Consider the following 24405-nt stretch of genomic DNA (forward strand, 5'->3'; position numbering starts at 1 on the left):
ATGGGTGCACTAGCACCTGTCTTGTAAATATGGATATGTTTCAAGCACTTGGCACAGAGTGGATAATCATAGGCAAATCAACAGGCAAGCAGCCCACTCACACCTCCAATGGGCAGTTGGCAGCGTAAACCAGATAGAACCACTTCCCAGATTGGCATTAAGGAAGGGACTCATTCAGGTGACAGTCTTTGTTCCCTTGGAGGAGGAATTTGCTTGCAAATTCCTCAGGGCAGCTCAGAGCCAGTGGGGCACAGGGCACAGGAGGGAAGCAAGAAACTGGCCCACCTTTCCCAGGGGGGTCCTGTTTAATCAGCAGAATAGCTGCTGCATCAGAAATGCAAGGAACAGCCTCTGTTTCTCCACTGCCACTTGGCCTAAATGCTTTTCTCCTGAAACCTGTTGGGTGACATCTTTCCAAGCACTGGGTCAGCAGGGCTGGAAAGCAGGGCCAGTGTTCTAGCGAGGAACCGTTGCAAGTCCTGAGGGCTGAGGAGTTCCCTGTTGCTCCTACCCACAGCACTGGTTATTGTAGTATTCTCCCCCTGTTCTTGATGCTGTCAGACTGACTGATGGCCCTGGAGGACAGTCAGCGCCCACATGTCTGCTGCCCCAGGAAGTCACAGAGCCCGGAATGGAGCCATGTGGGAGAGTAATTCTAGCAAGGCTGACCCCAACATCACTGGGCCCTTTCTGGGCTCACTGGCTCTGCCCCTTGGAGCTCCACAACCAGAGAAATGCCCTAGGATGCAAATGAAGGCTGTCCTAGTGCAATAATAAGAACCATCTAGCCAGGCACAGGCTCACACCTGTAATCCTAGCTACTCAGGAGGGTGCGATCTGAAGATCCCTGTTCAAAGTCAGCTAGGGCAGTCAGATCTGGAAGACACTAAATCTTCAATTAACTAGCAAAAAAAAAAAAAAGCTGGAGTTGTGGCTGAAGTGGTTGAGTGTCAGTCTTGAATGAAAAAGTTAGGTGAAAAAAAAGAAAAAGTCAGGTGAGGGTGAGAGGCTCAGAATTCAAGCCTTAGTACTGGTACAAAAAGAAAAAAGAAGAGGAAGAGGAAGAGGAGGAGGAGGAAGAAGAAGAAGAAGAAGAAGAAGAAGAAGAGGAGGAGGAGGAGGAGGAGGAGGAGGAGGAGGAGGAGGAGGAGGAGGAGGAGGAGGAGGAGGAGGAGGAGGAGGAGCAGGAGGAGGAGGAGGAGGAGGAGGAGGAAGAGGCGGGAGAAGATTAATAGCTACTGCTTGGAAGTAAACCTAGCTTGGCTTATGTGAGCTTAGGTGTTTAGTTCACTCAAATCATGGAGGACTTAACTATGAGTTAACAATCACCCTGAAGGGAATGACAAAATTAATTAAATATAGTTCTTTCTTTCGAGGAGTCGCACTGTATCTCATCTGCCTGGGTTTGAATCCCAGCTCTACCACTTTCTAACTGTGTGAGCCCCGAGAAGTTGCTGAATCTCTCTTGTGTCTTGGCTGGCTCATAACAGAGCCTTCTTCCTGGAATGACGAGGTAGATGAACTCAGGTAGCTCGGGGGAAGTCCTGGGAGCTGTGAGCACTTTGGAGCACGCAGGATATGGGAACTATGTTGGATGGTTTCAGGGGGGTCTCTGAAGTTTTAGTATTAGAGTGGAGGATTGTTTTTTCTCAGAAGAAAAGGGCCAGAAACTTGTGAAGGGTAGGGCCACTAAAGTTACATGGGGAATCCAGAGAGCTTGCTCATCTACTCTAACAGCACCCCTACTTCTTCTGAGACCACTTCAGGAAGACACAACAACCTAACTACTCAGGACTCGAGAGGAGTGCTCCAGGCTCATGTTCCCTGGATCTTCTCTAATAATCAGGACTCTGAACCTAGAGTTGAGCTCCATATTGCCCCGAGATAATAGCTCAAAAGTGGAGAACTATGAGGCTGGAGGCATAGTTCAAGTGGTAGAGTGCCTGCCTGGCCAGGTCAGGCCCTGGATTCAAACCCAAGGGCTGCTCCACCTCAAGAAAAAGAAAAGAAAAGAAAGGAAGGAAGGAAGGAAGGAAGGAAGGAAGAAGGAAGGAAGGAAGGAAGGAAAGAAAGAAAGAAAATGAAAAAAGTAAAGTGGAGAATTCACTGAGTGGAGAGTCTGCTCAGGTGATGTGTATTTGGAAGTGCCTAAAAATGTGTTGTTATCAATGCAGGTGAGATTATTTCCACTGACTCCTGCTGTGATTTGTAGAGTTCTTCAGAGAAACAGAACCAAGGATGTGGTGGTGGGGGGGGGGGGGGAATCTAGGGAGGGAGAAGGAGAGAGCCAGAGAAATTTCCTTTGACGAATTGGCTCACATGACTGTAGGCACTGGCTGGTCTGAATTTGGCACAGACCCGCAGCCTGGAAAGCTGAATGACAGCTGACGGATGCTGTGTTGGGTATGAAGTCTGTAGGACAGCCCAACAGACTGGAAAGCCAGGAAGCATTTCTATGTTATGATCTTGCTCATAATATTAGGACAGAATTTCTTTTCTGGAAAGCAAGGTGTGTGTGTGTGTGTGTGTGTGTGTGTGTGTGTGTGTGTGTGTGTGTGTGTGTGTGTGTCTGTCTGTCTGTCTGTCTATCTGTTAGTCCTGGGGCATGAACTCAAGGCCTGGGCTCTGTCCCTGAGCTTTTTTGCTCAAGGCTAGTGCTCTACTATTTGAGCCACAGCTCCACTTCCGGCTAGTTAACTGGAGATACAAATTTCATGGACTTTCATGCCTGAGCTGGCTTTCAACTAGGATCTTCAGACTTCAGCCTCCAGGATAGGTAGGGTTATAGGTGTGAGTTACTGGTTAGAGGCTTCAGCTTTTACTCTTAAGAGCTTCAACTGTTTAGATGAGAGTGCAGTAGGGTGGAGAGTAAATCTACTTGGCTGAGGTCAATAGATTGTCAAATGGCTTACCATTTCTATACTGAACACTCTGCATAGATGGAACCAGCTAGTCTTAGCAGTGCTGGCATCTCAGGCCTTCTCTCTCTCTCTCTCTCTCTCTCTCCCTCCACGTGCATGTGTGTGTGCGCATGCACGTGCACACATATCATTTCTGAGGCTTGAACTCAGGGCCTGAGCTTTTTCACTTAAGCTAAAGCTAACTCTTTCTTTCTTTCTTTCTTTTTTAATTGTAGATAAGAATTTCACATTTCAGGCACTGGTAGTTTGTGCCTGTAATCATAGCTACTCAGGAAGCTGAGATTTGAGGATCATGGTTTGAAACCAGCCAGGGCAGTAAAGTCTGTGAGACTCTTTATCTCCAATTAACCACTAGAAAACTGAAAGTGGAGCTGTGGCTCGAAGTGGTAGAGCACTAGCCTTAAGTAAAAGAGCTCAGAGACAGTGCCCAGGCTCCAAGTTCAAGCCCCATGACCAACCCCCAAAAGTTTCACAACTTTCCTGCCTACGCTGGCTTCAAACTGTGATCCTCAGAGCTCTACCTCTTGAGTAACTAGAATTACAGGGGTAAGCCACCAGTGCCTGGCTCTTCTCAGGCCTTTTCAACGAGGGTAGGGCACACTATTGGACAGTTGACCAGCTAAGGACCTGAGGTTGGCATTAGGTTAAATGATTGCTGAGATGACCTTCACAGGACTGAGGGAGAGGCAGGCGTAGCTTATGAGGAAACAGGAAAGAATTCCTTCACTTGTGGTTCAGAGTGGATTTTGGTGTTGAGTCACTTATAAAAGCCTTCAGTTCATTTTCATTAGAAGCAGCAGCATCCTAACCAAGGGGGGAGGGGGAGGTCGTGGTGGTGGTGGAGGGGGGGGGGGGGTGATGTGAACAAAGGATTGGGAGTTTCCTGTAATTTAATTTGATGTTTTGTGCCTGCCACTTTGACCTCTTATTTTTTTTTTCAAAAAGAGGTAAAAATCAAACAATTGAATAATCTAAATATCTGTGGTTGCTGATAAGAAAATAATTTATCTACTTTCTTTTCTTTTTCTTTTTCCTTTTTTTTTTTGGCTGACATGTAATGCGTTCAAGTTTAAATACAAATCAGTTTACTCCCTGCAAGAGACTGAGCTGGATTTCTCCAAAAAAGGCAGGGGGTTGGGGGGAGGGTAGATAGAGGAGCTAATGCCAGCAACTTCCTTTTTCCATATTGTTTTCCTTATTAGCAAGGGGTTCCCGGTAAGGCTTGGAGGCAGACTAGACCTTGTTAAAGGGCTTCCTCCTAGCTCTGACTTCCTCCAGGGCAAGTTACCTAAAAGTTCTGGGTTTTCTGTGTTTATTTGCAAGCTGGCGATTGTCACCTTATAGGTGAGCACAGGTGAGTTGGAGAATAGAATGACCAGTGTAAAGGTTTAGCACTGCTGTGAGCGCCCCCTGGAGGACAATGCTGTAGCACCACCATCAAGCACCCCATAACCTAGAGTTCATAGCAGCCTCTGTTTGGGTAACCCCTCCCGGTCTGTCTGTGGTCAGAGAGCTTCTACTGCCTCCTTTGATTACTGACACACAACTGGATCATGTATTCAGGAACATGTATGGGGAGAGTTGTTGGGAAACTTGGTTTTCTTCATTGGATTGTGAACCTGCCGAAGTCCTAAAGTTTTTGCTACCCTGTTACCCTACTCCAGTAACTTCTGTCAGCTAAACAACACTCAGTTTGGTATTCAAGGCTTCAGCACAGTGAGACCATCATCTGCTGCCTATCACCCTGCTTAGTTCTAGCCAGTTGGGCAGTGCAATGTCCCCAGGCAGGACCTATGTCTTCCCTGCTCCCAAAGCACCCACTGGGGCACTGGGGCTTTGAACTCAGGGCCTGGCAATCCTGCTTATTTCTTTTTCCTCTCTTACTTGAGCCAATTCTGGATTGTGGTTAATTAGAGATAAGAGTCTCGCTGATTTTCCTGCCCAGGCTGGGTTTTAAACCAGGGTCCTCAGATCTTAGCCTCCTGAGTTGCTAGGATTTCAGACAGGAGCCACTGGCACTGCACTGAAGTGTTTTCAGTGTCAATTGCTAGTGACATAGCTATCTCCCCGGGGTCCCCTCAATTCCTGCCAAATGACACTTCAGCGTTGGTAGGATGGAAGCATGAAGGAGCTGATTAATGTTTGTGGAGGAACTCTCTGAGTGGCCTTTTCTGTGGGCAGAGCCATGAGGTCTCTTGGCCCGAGATGCGTTTTTTTTTTTTTTTTATTGTGAAAATACCATACAGAGGGGTTACAATGACATGGGCAAGGTAATGAGTACATTTCTTATCAAGCATTGTTGCCTTCTCCTTTGTTTCCCTTTCCCAACCCCCCCCCCCCCCCCGCACCCTCCCCTCCACCAAAGTTGTAAAGTTCGTTTTTCAACATAATGTCTTGTACACTGAGATGCCAGTTATTAACCCCTGGTTTCACTTCTTCCAAGAAGGACTCATAGCAGGGAAGCCAGTTGGACTATGCCTTGCCCACTCAAGTGGAAAATTTAATGGTTAGCAGAGGGAGGGGCCTGACTCACCGCCATGCTATGCTGAGGTCTTGGAAGAATGAGGTGACCAGGCTCAAGGCCAGCTGTGTGCTGAGCTGAAGCCGTGTGACATTCAGCTGCATAAAACCCACCACCAGCCCGGCACCCGTGGTAGCTCATGCTACTCAGGATTAATGTTCAGCTGGGGCAGACAAATCCAAAAGACTCCTATGTCTAGTTAACCAGCAAAAAGCCAGAGTGGAGTGTGGCTCAAGTAGTAGAGCACTCGTCTTGTTGAGAAAAATAAAACAACAATGAAAAAACAAACAAAATGAATCGAAAGTATGAGGCCCTGAGTTCAAGCTCCAGTACCAGCACACACAACAACAACAACAACACAACAACAACCCACCCCTTCCCACATTCCACAGTAGCAGAGCAGAAGCCAAAGCTGAGACTTGGGATGGCTCTTGGCATGGCAGGGCCTTGCTTCCCACTTCAGTCCTGCCACCTACTGACCAGGAGACTGACAGTATGTTATTTAACTTCTCCATCACCTTAGCTGTGGAAGAGAGATGGCGACACGAATCCACTCTGTGTCCAAGATGAGCCAATGCTTACAAAGCATGTGGTACTCAAAACTTAGTTTTCATTTTCATAAATATTTGAGAACAGAGACCTGAGAAACTTCTGCTCTTTGGACTTTGCTCTAAGAGGACCCGAAACCCTGGATTTAGGTGTTTACTGCTGTAGAAGAAGGACATTAGGTCATCAGAAGTGATGTTACCAGGTGTAAAGAAAACCCCCAATTCTCCACTAGCTCTAAAATGTGTCCTGGTTTCTTTCATTAGTGGTAGAAAGAATGTGCCTATAAATCTATAAGTAAATACACTGGGTGGTAAGCAAGCAGTTCCACATGAATGAACTGAGTTTATAACAGAAGCTCTGGAGAGTTCAAAGAATGCAATTTTTTAGAAGGACTAAGTCAAAGCCCAATCAAATAAGCACCAAGAAATGGCTACTATTAAGCGGGGGGGGGGGGGGGGGGGGGCAAAAGGGTAGGGGTAGATAGTGAAGGAAGGGAGGGAGCAGAATGCAGTGAAGAATTCATTGTATATTCCACAAAATTAAGAAATATAAAGAAGGGTGGGTTGAAAGGGGATGAGATTGTTGAAAGGGGTGACACAGATCAAGATGTGTTGTATTTATATACTGCTTGGTTAAATGACACCTCTCTTGTACAACTAGTTAAAGATAATTTTTTAAGAAGTGTTCTCTACTAATTGCCTTGTAAGAGTAAGGCCCTTTGGAAGAGGCATGGGCGCTGTCCTTAGCTTTTTCACTCAAGGCTGGTGCTCTACCACTTGAGCCACAGTTCAGTTTTTTGGTGGTTAATTGGAACTAAGCGTCTCAGACTTTCCTTCCCTGGCTGGCTTTGGACTGAGATCCTCAGATCTCAGCCTCCTGAATAGCTAGGATTACAGACATGAGCCACCACTGCGCAGCTGCTTCGCTTCTGTTATTTTGAATCCCCGAATCTCCTAATTCCTTGGAGATCTGGAGATGGAAAAAAATGTTTTAGGCCAAACAAATGACATTCCCTTTGGAAACTGATGCAGTAGTCTCTACAGGCAGGTAGTTGACTGTGGAAATGTGGCACACAGTAGACTCTCAGTTTATGTTCTTTGAAGGAATAAATGTATGTGACAGGCTCTTTAACTCTGTGTCTTGTTTTTTACTTACAGATGAGAAAAAGAAAACAAAGAAGGTGGATAATGAACTCAACCCTGTGTGGAATGAGGTGCGTTGGGTGTTTTGTCAGTTTTGCTTTAGCTCTACTTGGATGTCCCCTCCTTGGGTCAGAGGTCAATTCTTTTCCTTTGCAAGGAAAATCTACCTCTCATCTCATACCCTTTCTGTCTCTCCTTATGTTCTCAAGAGAGCAGAGCAATTCAGTGACAGCTCCTGGCCCATCTTAGCACAGCAGTGATTTAGTAAGCCAAGCCTAGTCAGGAGTAAGGAAGGTTCAGTTCTAGCTTGACTCTGAGGTGAGCCGAGGTTGCTGTGTGAACTCCATACATTGTCTTGGCATGTCTGGGCCACATCTGTACCACAAGGAGGAGGATGAATTAGATCATCTCCTTAGTCCAAGAAGGAAAGTTCCAGAAATAAAAACATGCCTGTGATATTTTGTGCAACTAGCTGAGTAATGGTATTTAGTATTGATTTTAAGTTATGATGTATCCTTACTGTAGAAAATTTGAAAACTTGGTGGGGGTTGTGGTGGCACATGCCTGTAATTCCAACTAATTGGAAGGCCAAGGCGGGAGGATCATGATTTGAGGCTGGCTCCGGCAAAGTTAGTGCACACCCAGTCTGAAAAATAAAAGCAAAAGGACTAAAAATGTGGTTGAAGTGGTAGAGCACTTGCTTAGCAAGTGTGATGTCCTGAATTCAATCCTTAATATGGAAAAAGCAGCAAAAAAATGTCAAAGTATTATAAAAGTAATACAAAAGTTGTAATGATATAACTCTTTGGAAGCAACTGGAGTGTAGCTCAAATGGTAGTGTGTTTGGCCTACCAAGTGTGAAGCCTTGAGTTCAATTCCAAGTGCCACTGGGGGGGAAAAAAGAAGCAACCAGTTAACATCTATGTCTATCAGTATTTTCTGAACAATTATATTTAATAAAACATCATGTCTGAAATTCAAAATAAAATCATTTGCTGAGTACAATTTGCTATACTACCGTTTTTTCCTCACCAGTCCTGGGGCTTGAACTCAGGGCCCTGAACACTGTCCCTAATGTTTTTTAAGTCTAGCACTCTACCCACTTGAGCCACAGCGCCACTTCTGGCTTTTTCTGTTTATGTGATGCTGAGGAATTGAACCCAGGTCTTCATGCGCGCTAGGCAAGCACTCTACCACTAAGCCACATTCCCAGTCCCCTATACTAAATTTTTACTACAATATTCTCAACATATGCTCATGTCATTCAATTCAAAAGTAATGTTCATCCTTATGAGCCAGAACATGATAAAGACACCTGCACATCCACATTCATTTTGCTGCACTATTCACAAACCCCAAGACATAGGAACAGCCTAGATGCCCCACAATAGATGAGTACAATAGATGAGGTACCACAATGTGGGTACCTATACACAAAGTAATTTTACACAGCCATTAGAAAGAATAAAATAATGTCATTTGCAGGGAAATGGATGGAACTAGAACAATCATGTTAAGCGAGGTAAGCCAAGCTCAGAGAGACAAACAGCACATGTTCTCTCTGAGATGCAGAAATATGATCTAAATGACACTGGGATATGATAAATTATACAGGATTCTAGATATACACAGACCAAAAAAGGATACTCTTTGGAGAGAAACACAAAGGCCCCAATGCTTATGTGCCTCTTCATAGTTACATAAAATAATATATATATAAATGAAGTCTAAGGTATGGAAACAAGAGATCTTTTTATAAAACTTTATTTTTTGATTCTGTCTTCTTTATGTGTGGTTTATTCAAGTGTATATCTTTGAGGCGGGGGGGGGGGGAGGGGGAGGAGAGTACAGAACTCAGGGAAAAAGGGTGAAGAAGTACAGCAGTGGAACTCACTGAATAGTGAAGGAAGTGAACTATCCAACTCTTGGGTGGAGACTGGAGGGAGAGACAGGGAGAGAGAAAAGGAATAGAAGACACTGTATGAAAGGAAATGTACTTATTACCTGACTCGTATAATTATAATCCCTCTATATATCACCTTTATAATAACAATAAAGTAAATTAATTTTTAAATTTTTAAAAGTAATGTTCAGCTGGGTACTGGTGGCTCACACCTGTAATCTTAGCTACTCAGGAGGCTGAGATCTAAGGATCATGGTTCAAAGCCAGCCTGGGCAGAAAAATCTGTGAGACTCTGATCTCCAATTAACCACCAGAAAACCAAAAGTGGCGCTGTGGCTCAAGTGGTAGAGTGCTTGCCTTGAGCTGAACTGCTGAGGGACAGTGCCCAGGCCCAGAGTTCAAGTTCCATGACCAACAACAAAAATAATAATAATGTTCATGACTGTGTAATATTCAAGGGAAGGGATAATATGTAACTCACTTACCTTCTCTTACTGTGCATCTGTTTTATAAGTGGTTCAGTGTTGATTATCCTCTAGGTATGTAGCAATTTTATGCTTCCCATTGAGTAGGATTTTCCTACTCTGACTGGTTAAAAAATTATGATTGGTCTCATTGTTTGTTTCCAAAGCTGGATCAAAACTCTCAGGACAAAAGTAGTGATACATTTCCTTGTTTTCCCCAAGTCATTTCTGAGAGGACTTCCTCTCTACCCATTGCTAATCCTTTCCTTTCTACTAGTTTGTCTCTCTAAAGAGCTACATCTTAGCAACAAAGGCAAGCTGGTGGAAAGTTTCTCTATGCCTCTTTGGAAAGCACTGTTGCTCCTGCTGGTGGGAGTCCTTCTCTATTTGATTTCATTGGAACTCAGCACAGAACCAGAGGCCTGCTGGCTGGTCCCAGGTCTCCTAGCACCTCACACAGGTCTCCACGAATGAAAGCAAGAACAAGTGCACTTATGCCTGTTTATCTCTTCAGGTCACAGTCCCTGTGAGCACTAGAGAGGTGTCATGTGAGCTAACATGTCTTCTCAGAACATCACATAGCCAGCCCACCATGTTGTCACCCTCCTTCTTGTCTCAGATTGCAAATGTGTCTATCAAGTAATTTATCAATTGCCATTTCATAACTAAAAACAAATCCAGAAGAAATGTCATCTCTACCACTGGGATTGTTCTAACACGAGCTAGTAGACAAGTCTCTCCATTCCAAACCCAACACCAGCAAGCCCAGAACGTTGTTCAATTTACTTAAATTAGTCAATACCCAATCAATCAAAGGCATCAGTGGTATTATGTTGATTTTTTTTCCTTAGCCCCTCTCTTTCCTCTCCTCTCCTCCATCTTTCTCCCTCCTTCCCTCTTTCCTCCCTGTCTCCTTCATCCCCTCCTTCCTCCATTACTTCTTTCCCTTCTCCCTCTCACCCTCCCTCCTTCTTTCCTTCCTGTTAGGATACTGAGTTATTTTTGGCACCATTTGTCATGGAAACTGAATCAAGAGGGTATTAGAATAAAGAAAGAGCAGAAAACAACCTCAATAGACCAGTCTGACTTTAATGGAAAGTTGAAGAGGGTCATCACATGGTGACCTGAGGATAGTCAGGAGACACGAGGCCCTGCCTAGTATAATGGCAGCAGGGGTGAAAGGGCTTACGTAGGGTAATGGTCAAAGAGTTTTGCTAGTTTATGGTCTCGCTCCAGGAGCATATTGTTTGGACCAGTCTCCTGCTCCATCTCAGGTGCCTATCACCTGAGAGGGGGGAGTGGGATTAAGATTCTGGACTGCAGAAATTCAGGAAGATCCGCTGGGGGAAGGATAGTCAGTGGGCCAAGCTGTGGGAGCAATATTGAGTTAAGAGAACAAAGCAGATTCCCATCACTTCCTTCCTACCTTCTGTCTGTCTGTCTGTCTTTTCCTTCTCTTTTTCATTTATCATTGGAATTCAATGATTGCAATTCAAGATCAGCTGACCATAGCCTTGGCCATATCCCAACTCATAAAAGGCCTGCATTTTAGAAAGTGTTTTCATGAATTATTCATTTTTATTTAAAAGTAGTATGATTAAGAAGAGCAGCTGGGTTGTGTAGAGTGCTTGCCTAGCATGTATGAAGCCCTGGGTTCATACACAGAAAAAGATGGAAGTAGTGCTGTGGCTCAAGTGGTAGTGTGCTAGCCTTGAGCAAAAGAAGCTCAGGAACAGTGCCTAGGTTCTGAGTTCAAGCCCCATGACTGGAGAAAAAAAGGAGAGGATGGAGAAGGAGAAGGAGAAGGTAGAGGTAGAGGAAGAAGAAGAAGAAGAAGAAGGAGGAGGAGGAGAGGAGGAGGAGGAAGAGGGGGAGGAGGAGGGGGAGGAAGAAGGGGAGGAGGGGGAGGAGGAGGGGGAGGAAGAAGGGGAGGAGGAAGGGGAGGAAGAAGGGGAGGAGGAGGAGGAGAGCAACCAAGTAAAAAGTTACACTGAGGAAAGTGTTTTTTACAGACATATTTTATTCGGTTTTTTTCACCACATAACATGGGCGTCTCTGAATCCCTGTTAGAGGTTTTGTGACTTTTCTAAAACCACAGAACCTAGAAACTGGGAAGCCGGAAGTGGCCTGCATGTTCTCAAAGTCAGGTTTGCTTTCCTGCCAACCTGGCCTTAGAATTGAATCATTTCTCCCCAACTAGAGAAGGGAATGAATTCAAGATTAACCTTGACAAGTATGCCCTGATGTGCCAGGCTGGTGTCTGATTATTTTCCTGGTCTTTAACTGCCCTTTTGTCTCCATAAACTTTTATGTGAACAGATTTTGGAGTTTGACCTGAGGGGTATACCACTGGACTTCTCATCTTCCCTTGGGATTGTTGTGAAAGATTTTGATGACAATTGGACAAAATAAGTAAGTTATTTTTGACTGTTTTTTTCTCACTTTGCATATTATCTTATTATCACTTACTTTGTTGAAATTACATCTTTTTAACAACATATGATACACTTCCAGTGGCCTATAAAACCCCATCATATACAACTAATTAATAGCAGCTCTCTCCTCCACCCAATGACCATAGTATCCCAATGAAGCTTCAGGCACTGAGCCCATCACTACTAGCCCTGTACCTTCTATGTACCCTGTACCTGCCCATGGTCCCTTCTTACCTCTGGTGGTTTATCTAAATTTAACTATATTGGATGCAGTCACAATCCTTTATTATGTGGTGGCCCACATACATATTTATATATACAAATTATATACACATATATTTATTTATGTATATGTAAATTTTCATTATGTGTGGCCCATATATATTATATGTATGAATTTGATGACTCAGCACCTTATACATGTCCTATTACTTGAGACACATCCCTGTGGCATCTTATTCAAGTTCAACTTCTATCCCTGCTTTCGTTTTAATGTCTCATTCACCCATTTGAACCCAAACCAGAATCCTAATTAACTCTTCCATTTTTCACATGAGGAGGGGTCTGGGAAGTGCCCATGTGATGGTAAAAGCAGTCCTCTGGGCAAAGCTGGGGAACATCTCAAAACAGGTCTCCACCAGTCAGAATATAACCTTAGTAAGTTCACTCCAATCCTGGAGCTGGACTTTGATCTTATAGACTCAGAACCCTATGTTAGATTACTTATTTGGACTAGCCAAGTTTTCAAGAGACTGAGAAATGGAACCAATGGGCATATTTGCTATTCTGCTGAAAATCAATTGCCTAATGGATGGACATGGCTACCTTCTGATCATGAAATTTCCTTCCATTCATACCACATGTGAATCCAGATTACTCTGTGCCCTTGATGGTAAGATGCTATTGTTCATAAGAAGTACTATTTAATTAATATCAGGTTTAGGAGACAAGTTGGTGGCTCCTGCTTGCAATCCTAGCTGCTCAGAAGGCTGAGATCTGAGGATCATGATTGGAAGCCCAGACAGGAAAGTCTAATAAGACTCTTATCTCCACTAAACTACCAAAAAGAAGGGGGGGGGGGAACCAGAATTGGAGCTGTGTGCTCAATTGGCAGAGAATTAGCCTTGAGCAAAGAAGCTATGGGACAGCGCCCAGGTCCTGAGTTCATGCCCTAGGACTGGCACAAAAAAGTAAAAATAAAAATAGGAATAGCTGTCATAACACAAGTACTTGGTACAGTCAGAAGGCTGCAGTGACAACAATAACTTGGGGTGAACAAAAATGATCTGGGGTAGGGTGGACATTTGCCTTGATTTGCTTGGGACAGTCCTGGTTCCTTTCTCAGCATGAGGACTGCTGCTGACCCCTTCAAAGGTCAACAGCATCTTGGTTAGGACAGTAGATGAGAGAGTCCACATAGTCATTGGGATTGGGGCCTTGTATTTAATGGTGTCAGACTTGGATTCTGACAGACATTTTCCCCCAAACAATACTTTGATGGGTACTGTGATCCTTCTGTGCTCTGTCCCTGACCAATGGCCCTTATGACTGATGCAGATTTTCCTTAAACTCTGTAAGTACATTCTGGAAGGTCCTGCTTCTAGTCACTTAAGGCTGAAAACCAATGGAGATTTTTAAGCTTTTTAGCTTTGCGTATCTCACCTTTTCTAAAGGGTGAAACGGTACTGGGGGTTTGAACTGGGCCTTGCACTTGCTAAGTGAGTGAGTGCTCTACTTCTGCAGCCATACTCCTAATCTTTTTTTTTCCTTTAGGTTATTTTTTCATGCCTCCCTCCATGGCTAAGCTCACAGGTATATAGCATCACATCTGGCTTGCTTTAGTTTAGTTTAGTTGTGTTTGTGGTAGTCTTGCTAAACTTTTTTTTTTTTTTTTGGGGTCCTGTCATGGGGTCTGAAATCTGGGTCTGGGCACTGTCCCTTAGCTCTTCAGCTCAAGGCTAGCGCTCTACCACTTGAGCCACAGCGCCACTTCCGGCTTTTTTCTTTTTGCGGTGCTGAGGAATCTAACCCAGGGCCTCATATATGCAAGGCAAGCGCTCTACCACTGAGCCACCTTCCCAGCCCCTGCTAAACTTTTTTTTAACCCAGTCTCAAACCTCTATCCTCCCAGTATCTACTTCCTGAGTGGCTAGGAATTATAGGCATGAACCATGACATTTGGCCTACATCTCAGCTTTGAATCCTTGTATGAATTCTTTTTTTTTTTTTTTTTGGGTCCGGTCGTAGGGCTTGAACTCTGGGCCTGGGCGCTGTCTCTCAGCTCTTCAGCTCAAGGCTAACGCTCTACCACTTGAGCCACAGCGCCACTTCCGGCTTTTTTCTTTTTGCTTATGTGGTGCTGAGGAATTGAACCCAGGGCCTCAGGCATGCAAGGCAAGCGCTCTACCACTGAGCCACCTTCCCAGCCCCCCTTGTATGAATTCTTATCACACACCTCAACTCCCAGAGGACAGTTTTATTTCCTATATTTCAAAGTTCCAGATAAACATGTAAACATGTAGGGCTGCTCAATAATCTCTGTTGCTAATAATAACCCATTTTCTTTCTTGTTTTTCTCTTTCTTTTTTTTTTTTTTTGGTGGGTCATAGGGCTTGAACTCTGGGCCTGGGCGCTGTCCCGCAGTCTTCGGCTCAAGGCAAGTGCTCTACCAGTTGAGCCACAGCAGTACTTCTGGTTTTCTGGTGATTTTTTGGAGATAGAAGTCTCATGGACTTTCCTGCCTGGGCTGGCTTTGAACCAGGATCTTCAGATCTCAGCCTCCTGAGTAGCTAGGATTACAGGCATGAACCCCAGCACCTGGCTTGTTTTTCTCTTTCTTCTTTCATAGTTGATATGCTAGACAAACTGTAAAAGAAATCTAGTACAGGGTACATGTTCATCTTACATTAATATTTCCTTTTGTGTGTGTGTCGTTACTGGGCCTTAAACTCATGGTCATCTACTCTCACTTGGCTTTTTAGCTTGAGGCTGGTGCTTTACGAATTGAGCCACACCTCTACTTCTGGCTTTTTACTGGTTAATTGGAGATAGGAATCTCATGGGTTTGCCTGGCTTCAAGCTTTTAGATTGTTAGATCTCAGCCTCCTGAGTAGCTAAGATTACATGCATGAGCCACCAGCACCAGCCATGGGACAGTTGTTTTTCAAAAGAGATGAGTTCTGTTTGCTGTCTTGCTTTGGAAGCTAACCCTTAGCTCAGCAATGAGCAGGGTTGGGTAACAGTATCCTTTATCTATCATCTACCAGGCACCGTTGTCATCCTGTCCTTTATCCCATCACCTGTACATTTTATAGTAAAAATAATACACTAGTCTGAAAATATGTTGTAGCTTTGTATATTGGGGCTCAGTTTTCTTCTTGGCCTTAGTGATCTGCAGGCTTGGCAGAGTAGGAGTGCAGGGTGGGGCAGGGGGATTTGCTACCAGTTTAAGTGAAGGAATGTGCTGTCTGCTGACTTGCTGGTTGCCATGGAGACTGGTTGCACAAGTATGCATTCTTAAGTCTGCTGCTGGGCTTCTGGGGCCTGTCTGCAAACAGTGCCAGAAGGCCTGGTTGGTGCTTGTGCTGTGGTCCCACCCAGGAATCCCACAGGGTGGTCCCAGAATGTACCACACTGGCAACAGAGTGCCCCTCCCACTGTGGTGGGAGCCAGTTACATGGTTCAAGGGCCAATCTTGCTCACTTTATGGTCTATAGCCAGTGATCCAGACAGAATAACGCTGAGAGAAAAGCCAGAGGAACCTCTTGGTCACATGATACACAGGAAGTGATGTTTTTAGATGTCCATTCAGAGATATCAGAGTGGAAGGCTTTTCCCAGTGGCTGGAGAATGAGCATTCCTTTTGCAGATGGACAGTGGCTATCCCTTCGTGAGGAGGAGGTGCCAAGGCCTATATGCAGCCCTTTGCATTCATTATCCTTTTTCATCCTCACAGATACCTGATAAGACAGCTCTACTTTTTCCTCAGACAGGCCACACAGCAAGCCTGGGTGGGAGTCAGCCAGCCAACACAACTAAACACCAAGACAAAACACAGATAACAGTAATTTTCAGATATTGACACACTGGACAGTGGTCCTGGGAAAGGGAGATAAATGATGAGGTAAGCCAGGTGAATGTTGGCTGAGTGCATGGAGAGATTCCTTTCCTTAACCCAGTGCAGGAGGTGGGTTCCAGGCAGCTCCTAGTTCTCTTCCAGAGTGGGAGAGACGCTGGTGGGAGTCTGGAGATGCTCAGGGGTCTTGAGGCTGAAGAGGAGAGAACTGTACAGACAAACAGGCAGAGGAACAGAGAGAGACAGGAGCACCTCATCCCCTTGAAACCAGCCAAGTGCTGTTCAATGAGGAAGGCATTTGGTGGAGGATAGAGCACTCAGAAGAAAACAGGACAGGGGCTGGGAAGGTGGCTCAGTGGTAGAGCGCTTGCCTTGCATGCATGAGGCTCTGAGTTCGATTCCTCAGCACCACATAAGAAAAAAGCCGGAAGTGGTGCTGTGGCTTAAGTGGTCGAGCGCTAGCCTTGAACTGAAGAGCCGAGGTACAGCGCCCAGGCCCAGAGTTCAGGCCCCATGACCAGACCCCCCCCCCCCCCCAAAAAAAAAGAAAAGAAAAGAAAACAGGACAGTCCTTGGGGCTCATACTTTATGTTCTCACCAGCCAGCGTGGACAAACCTCGGAATTCATGGAGGAGGATTTTATATTAGTCCTGTGGGGGCTGCTCTACTCATCACAGGAACTGATCCAGCAGTGGCACCCAGAATAATTACCTATTGGATGGTGAAACTGGTAGAGGAAAGCTGGTGCAGGTGGCTCAGGCCTGTAATTTAAGCTTCTCAGAAGGCTGAGATCCGAAGATTATGATTCCAAGACAGCACTGTCAGAAATGTGCTCATGACTCCATCTCTAAAATAATGAGGAAAAACAAGCTAGACACATGGTTCAAGTGGTAGAGCACCAGCTGTGAGTAAGAAAGCTGAGCAAGTGTGAGAGACCCTGAATCCAAGCCCTGCTGCCAAAAAATAAAATAAGTACACACAAAAAAATTAGGTAGAGGGGCTGGGAAGGTGGCTCAGTGGTAGAGTGCTTGCCTTGCATGCATGAGGCCCTAGGTTCTATTCCTTAGCACCACATAAGCAAAAAGAAAAAAGCCAGAAGTAGTGCTGTGGCTCAAATGGTAGAGCACTAGCCTTGAGCTGAAGAGCTGAGGGACAGCGCCCAGGCCCAGAGTTCAGGCCCCATGACTGGACCCAAAAAAAAAAAAAAAATTAGGTAGAGAAGTTCTTGATCATGTTAAGCAGAAACTAAGAAGACATGCAGAAGTTCCAAATTGTGCTGCTAGAGATGACAATTACAGTGTCTGAACTAAAAATGACCATAATTATCTCTGTAAGAATTTGCATTTGTAGTGTTCTTTTCCTGTCCCGCATGCATAACCACCGCCTTACCCACCCTCCTTGCAGGCAGAACACAGATAGTAAAAGCATCCAAATCAATGTAGGTCTCTGTGCAAGACCTCTATTTTACTGAATCATGCATATACCCTAATGATACATCCAGAAGGAAAGTTCCCAAATTCTTTTGTAAAGAGTGATGAGCAGGGGTCCAGATTAGTTGAGATTTTGGTTCTGTTACTAGTTGGGACCTCCAGCTCCCAGAGCCATTTTGGACATATAGTAGGAATTCATAAATGTTTATATGAAGAAATAATGAATTATAGTTGTGAATGAGGATAGTCCTATGAGCTGAAAAATTATTTACAAGTTACAAAGACTCCTGTCCTAAAAGATCACCCTCCACAGAGCAATGAGAAGATAATTAAAGCTCCTGACCTCACAAGGTGTCTTTCTCTTGCGTTTCTGACATTTTTCTCTAGGTCTGTGACCTATCCTTACAGACTATAATTTCCACATACATAAATTGACTCCATGTTCTTAAAGTTCAAGCCCCCAGAATGGGCATACACACACACACACACACACACACACACACACACACACACACACACGGAAAAAGAAAGTGATGCCATTGTTTTTTGTTTGTTTGTTTGTTTTTGGTCGGTTGTGGGGCTTGAACTCTGGGCCTGGGCACTGTCCCTGTGCTCTTCAGCTCAAGGCAAGTGCTCTACCTCTTGAGCCACAGCACCACTTCCGGTTTTCTATTGGTTTATTGGAGATAAGAGTCTCATGGACTTTCCTGACAGGGCTGGCTTTGAACCGAGATCCTCAGATCTCAGCCTCCTGAGTAGCTAGGATTACAGGTGTGAGCACCAGTGCCCAGCCTTGATGCCATTGTTAAAGCATGGTACAGAATACCTTATCAGCACCATGGCCCTAGGCAGAGGAGCTACTGCAGTGGGGTCTTGCTGTGAGTGAGAAATGGGGGGTGGGAACTGACAGCCAAGAAGCAGGGTGAGGATCAGTGAGTGGAAAATTCCTAAGGGGAACCATCAGGAATTAAGGAGATTCTGGATAAACCAACCTAACAGAATTCTTGCTGAAGACAGGCCAGGTTTCACAATCACAATCACATGCAGGCTGGATAGAAGACAAGGAATCTGATCAGATATCAAATGACCAATTTGAAATGCTGAGTAAAGGATTCTTTACTATACATGGACTTCACAAGGAGTACCCTATCTGACTGAGAGAAGGTTCTAGAGGCTCACTAATGTTTGGCTAAGCAAAAATTCCTTGTCAAGCCCCAGGAGTAGCAGAGTAGGGGAACAGATGAGTTTGGAGAAGCAATCGAGGGTACAAGCCCAGTCAGGAAACAGCACTAAGCTTCTAAGGATGGCTAGGATGGGAGTAGACGCAGCTTGGAAACATGTTTTGTTTCTTTTATGTGTTTGGTTCTTAGCCCAGTTGTGGATTGCAATTCCCCTCAGAGGGGGACAAGTTAAAACTGTCACACTCCCTAAAGGCAGAAACAGGGCATATGTGATTTATTTTCCAAGCCTCCAACACATTTTCTCTGTGTGTGTGAGTGTGAGTGTGTGTGTGTGTGTGTGTGTGTGTGTGTGTGTGTGTGTGAGTGTGCCTGTGTGCCTGTGTGCCTGTGTGCCTGTGTGCCTGTCCCGGGGCTTGAATTAGAGCCTGAGAGCTGTCCTTTAGCTTTTTCACTCAAGACTGGCACTCTACCACTTGAGCCATACACCTTTGACATTGTTTTGGGTGATTAATTGGAGATCAGAGGTTCACCAACTTTTCTGCCCTGGCAGGCTTTGAACTATGATTCGCAGATCTTAGCTTCCTAAGTAGCTAGAATTACAAGTGTTGGGTCACATGCCCCACTTAAACATCCTTTAGAAGGAACCCCTCCCTCCCCCAGTCATCCATGTGGGCCATGCCTGGGCTGCACAGACCACTGAGGCCACTGGATGTATGTGAGCTGCCCTGCTTCAGCACTGAGAACTCAGCTGCCAAGAGCTCTTACTCACCACAGAGGCATGCAGCCCTCAGCTTCCATCAGGCTGAATAGTTTCCATTCCCTATTTTAAACAAGCCACATTCTGTCTACTTTAACCAGAAACAGAAGGAAGCTCTTAACTCACACCTGCATAATAACTTGATTAGTGACCATCCCTCCAATCAGGTTGCTCCAATTCCTCAGAATGAGTTCTATGTCATATAGGGATCTAGCTCAGAACTGTATGCCAACCATAGACTGGAAGGAAAAGCAGTGGAATTCATTTTTCCTGAAGTGTAATACACATCTGTAGCTTATTAGCTCAAAAAAAAAAAAAAAAAAAAAAAGACTCTTTTGTTCTTCGGAGAGCCAATGGCCCCTGAGATTCTGTAGTTTCCTTTTGAGACCTTGGCCTTGTTTTAAGATGGGCTATCAGCTCCCTGAAAGCTATCTTATTTTTTTCCATGAACTGTTGGGTAAGAATTCTCCATGACTGCTACATCGTATTACTTGGACCTATTTATAGCATTAGTAATGCAAAAGGAAGGTTTTTGGTTCAGCTTCATATCCCCAAAAGGAAATGGGCTTGTGGTCAGATCGAGCTGTTCCATCCCCTGTGTAGGAGGCCAAGTCATCAACCACTTTCTTATAGGATTCTGTATCCAGGCAACAGCACAGAAAACAGGCCAGGCTGGAGTTACTGCAGAGCCTGGACTTAGCCACCATTCCCTTGCTCACCACCTTGGTTCTTGGAAGTTAGTAATTCTGCATCTTTTCTCAACTCAGCCAAACTGTTAAAAATCTTTAGGATTAAAGTATTTCCAGGCTCTCATTGACACATGCTAGCTTTACTTCAGAAAAAGAAAAGAAAAGAAAGAACCAAAAGTTTTCTCATATATTCCCTGTCCTACTAACAAAAAAATCTACATTTTTTTCTCTTTCTCTCTCTCTTTTTTTTCTTTCTTTCTTTCCTCCTTTCTCTTTCCTTCCTTCTCTCTTTCTTTCTGCTGGTAGTGCTTTCACTTAGCATTTAGGATTGCTTCTAGCTTTTTTTGCTGGTTCATTGGAGATAAGATTTTTCTGTCCTGCTTGACTTTGAATTACCATCCTCATGTCTTGGCCTCCTCAGTCCTTAGGATTAAAGACATGAGCCCCTAAGCACCCAGGAAAATACCTGAATGTTATGAGAAAGCAAATCTCAGAAATGGGATTAGCAGCCTCTTCCCTCCCCTGTACCCCTCTCTCTTTGCCCTCGGGCTTGAACTCAGGACCTAGGCACTCAGCTTTTGTGCTCAAGATTGGCACTCTATCACTTTAAGCCACAGCTCCATTTCTGAGTTTTTGACAGTCAGTTGGAGATAAGAGTTTCACAGACTTTCCTTCCCATGCTGGCTTTTTGAACTATGATGTTCAGATCTCAGCCTCCTAACTAGCTAGGATTACAGATGTGAGCCCAAGTAATTTAAGTAATTATACAAAAGTTTGAGTTCAACCAGTTTATGAGTATAATGCATCTTAATCAAAGTCACTGGATTAAAGTTTTCTAAAAGAAGGAATTTAAGTTAGATTCTTGTCATTGGCTTCTTCTGCTTTGCTCTGTTCTGGTCAGTGATCTGTTATTACCCTCTCATGGAGAAGGAAGCCAGAATGAAAGTTGTGAAACTACCTAGGACCATAAAAAGTCAACAGACAGGCTGTTTTAAGTAGGTAATCCAGTTCTTTGTAGTTAGCCACCAGCCCCACAATTCTTTATTGTTTATACAACATTCACTAAGTTCCACATTTCTAATATTAGACTAACTTTTCTCTCTGTCTGAATTAATTTTGATCCATAACATTGATGGCCAATACTCCTGAAGCCAGAAAGCCTGCCTAGCATTTTAGATTGTCCAGTGTGGTTCTATAGATTTCCCTTCCTCAATGAGACAGAAAGAGCTTTAAGGGAAGATAAATCAACATGAGACCATTTCCTAAATAGATGTATATAAGAAATGTATAGTCAAGCCACAGACTTTTAGCAGACTTTTATAGCTGAAAGGGTCTGTGAAATTATTCCATCTACCTAATTGCCAATAATGAGAGAGAGAATTGGGCAACTTAGAAAAGGCCTCAAAAAAAGTTGGGACATAGTTAGAGCTAGAACTAGAATTGTTCTCAAGCTGAGGACATTTGCCCCTTTGGGGCCAATCAGCTATGTGTGGAAATGTGTGTGATGCTCATGACTGGGGGCCACCACAGGCATCAGAGGGCAGAGGGCAGGGTCAACACAGGCATCTGGGGGCAGAGGTCAGGGCTGCTGCAATGCTTATGACAAGGCTTGGCAGTCCCTTACCATGGAGCCAGGAATGGTGTCACCATGTCAGCAGTGAAGCTGGAGAGAATTAGTGTCACTCCAAGGTCAGGCCTCCTTCCCCTTCCACGTCATCTGGGCCTGGCTTCCTGATATTTCAGAGATGTAATTCCTATGGGAAGAGGCCTAGGTCATTTTGACTTTAGCAAATACAGATCAGTACAAGTTCCAAAGCACAGTGTTACCTTAATTACAGAACTATGAATCATGAAGTGTGAGAAAGATGAACTCATTTGTTTTCACAATTTACAAGGCAAAGTATCTACTAATTTAGACATTTAACACCAGAGTAATGACTTTTGGGGGGGAGGGGCTGGTCCTGGATTTTGGACTCAGGGCCTGGCACTGTCCCTGAGCCTCTCAAGGCTAGCTCTCTACCACTTGAGCCACAGTGCCACTTCTGGCTTTTTTGAGTAGTTTATTCAAGATAAGAGTCTCAGGGACTTTTTTGCTGCAGCCTAGCTTTGAACTGCTATCCTCTGATCTCAGCCTCTTGAGTAGCTAGGATTACAGGTGTGAGTCACTAAAAAGCAAGTGAGCCATTTAAAAAGGAATGACTTTTTAAGCTAGGTACTGGTGGTTCATGCTTGAAATCCTAGCTACTCGGGATGCTGAGATGTGAGGATCTCGGTTCAAAGCTAGCCTGGGCAGGAAAGACCGTGAGACTTTTTTTTTTTGTGGGGCTTGAACTCTGGGCCTGGGCGCTGTCCCTCAGCTCTTCAGCTCAAGGCGAGCGCTCTACCACTTGAGCTACAGCGCCACTTCCGGTTTTCTGGTGGTTTATTGGAGATAGGAGTCTCACGGTCTTTCCTGCCCGGGCTGGCTTTGAACCGCGATCCTCAGATCTCAGCCTCCTGAGTAGCTAGGATTACAGGCGTGAGCCACCAGCGCCCGGCAAGACCGTGAGACTCTTATCTCCAATAAACCACTCAGAAAACTGGAAGTGGCACAGTGGCTCAAGTGATAGAGCGCTCGCCTTGAGCTGAAGAGCTTGAGGGACAGCATTCAGGCCCAGAATTCAAGCCCCATGACCAATTAAAAAAAAAGAAAAAGTAATGACTTTTAAAATCATGTACCACGTTCTTTGTTTCTCTTTCTTTTCCCCTTTTTCCTCTTCCTTCTCCTCCTACTTCTCTCAGCTTTTTTACTCACAGATAGCATTCTACCATTTGAACCATTCCTGTAGTCTTGCGTCTTGTTAATTGGAAATGGAGTCTCACAGACTCTTCTAGGACTGGCTTTGAACTTTGATCTTTCAGGTCTTAATCTGTGTGAGCCACAGTTACCTGGATCATTTGTTCTTCATAAAAGCTCAATTAGTCCACCCCATGGCTGACTGTCCTTTTGAAAAAAATATGGAAAGAAATTCTCCTCCAGCTCTGTGGGGCTGAGGGAGGTGTGGAAGAGCCCTGAGAAATCCTACTTTGTGTTAAGGATCACTGCTGTATCTGGTAGACATGGAGGGAGGTATAGACCCCTGATCTGATTATGTCTGGGGAACAGAAATCGTAGAAAGTAGAAAAATAATCTAAAAATGACACCATGTAAACATAACCATTTAAAAAATCTATAAAGTTCCCATCATTTCTAAATTGAGAAAAAGGGATGAAGAGTTCATTCTTATCCCTCTGGAGACAAAAGTTTCCTTTTCTGCTGCCAATTACAGATTCTGCTTGTGAGATTAGCAGAGAGGAAGATCTGAGTGGGTGTTGGAGGTTGTGTGATGTTGAACAAGTGTTGCATGTGGTTGAGTCTGGTGTGTTCTGCTTCCTATAAGAACGTGTTCTTTCCCAGAAACCATAACAGTGGGGTCCTCTATCACTGGGAAAATGGAAACAGGCCCTTCATCCATTTTCTCTCTTGTGCAACATAGTATATCTATTCACAGGAAGTGAAGTCACTTCTATGACAGAAGTATTAAAATATATGGTGGGGTTGCAGACCCCAGCTCTACAATCTAGCCCTATTTCTGAAGTCTGAGACAATGCCTATGATCATTCAAAAATTATAGCTGGCACCAGTGGCTTATGCGTGTAATCTTAGCTACTCAGGAGACTGAGATAAGAGGATCAAAGTTTGAAGCCAGACGGGACAAAAAAGTTCTGGAGACTCTTATCTTCAATTAATCACCAAAAAGCCAGAAGTGAAACTGTGGTAGAGTTTTAGTCTTAAGCAAAAAAAAAAAAAAAAAGCTCAGGGATGGATGGGTGGTACCCAGCCCCAGAGGACTGGACAGAAAAACAAAGAAAAGAAAAAAAATAACAAGGGTGTATCCAGCTGGTCACTAATGGCTCACATCTGTAATCCTAGCTATTCATTCAAGAGGCTGAGACCTGGAGGGTCATGGTTTGAGACCAGCCCAGACAGAAATCAGAGGCATGGCTTAAGTGGTAAGAGTACCAGCTGAACAAGCAGGATGAGTGAGCTACAGTCCCTGAGTTCAAGCCTTACTCCTGGCAAAAATAAATAACTAAATAAAAAGATATAGTTAGGTTGACCTCAACTTCCACTTCCTAATTTTAGTTTTCAATACTGGGAATTGAACCACTGAGCTATGCCACAGCTCCACCGCCTGATTTTTAAAGAAACTGTATTAAATTGTAAGGTAAGACAAATTATTTCTTCACCAAATGAACTTTCATTATTAGTAATTTTTCTGAAAAGTGTAGAGTTACATATAAATACCCAACTACCAT

At 44.3% G+C, this 24405-nt stretch overlaps 1 protein-coding gene across 1 annotated transcript in view; it reads left to right on the forward strand.

Annotated features, from left to right (window-relative positions):
* Positions 1 to 24405, forward strand: part of Myof (myoferlin) — a 133778-nt gene that overhangs the window by 11760 nt on the left and 97613 nt on the right. Inside the window, 3 exon segments of the mRNA XM_042689201.1 lie at positions 7149 to 7204; positions 11820 to 11894; positions 11896 to 11912. Of these exon segments, the coding sequence (XP_042545135.1) occupies positions 7149 to 7204; positions 11820 to 11894; positions 11896 to 11912 (148 nt within the window).

Source organism: Dipodomys spectabilis, unplaced genomic scaffold (genome assembly GCF_019054845.1).
Source record: "Dipodomys spectabilis isolate Male_0828 unplaced genomic scaffold, ASM1905484v1 ptg000125l, whole genome shotgun sequence".
In the NCBI taxonomy this organism is placed as follows: Eukaryota; Metazoa; Chordata; class Mammalia; order Rodentia; family Heteromyidae; genus Dipodomys; species Dipodomys spectabilis.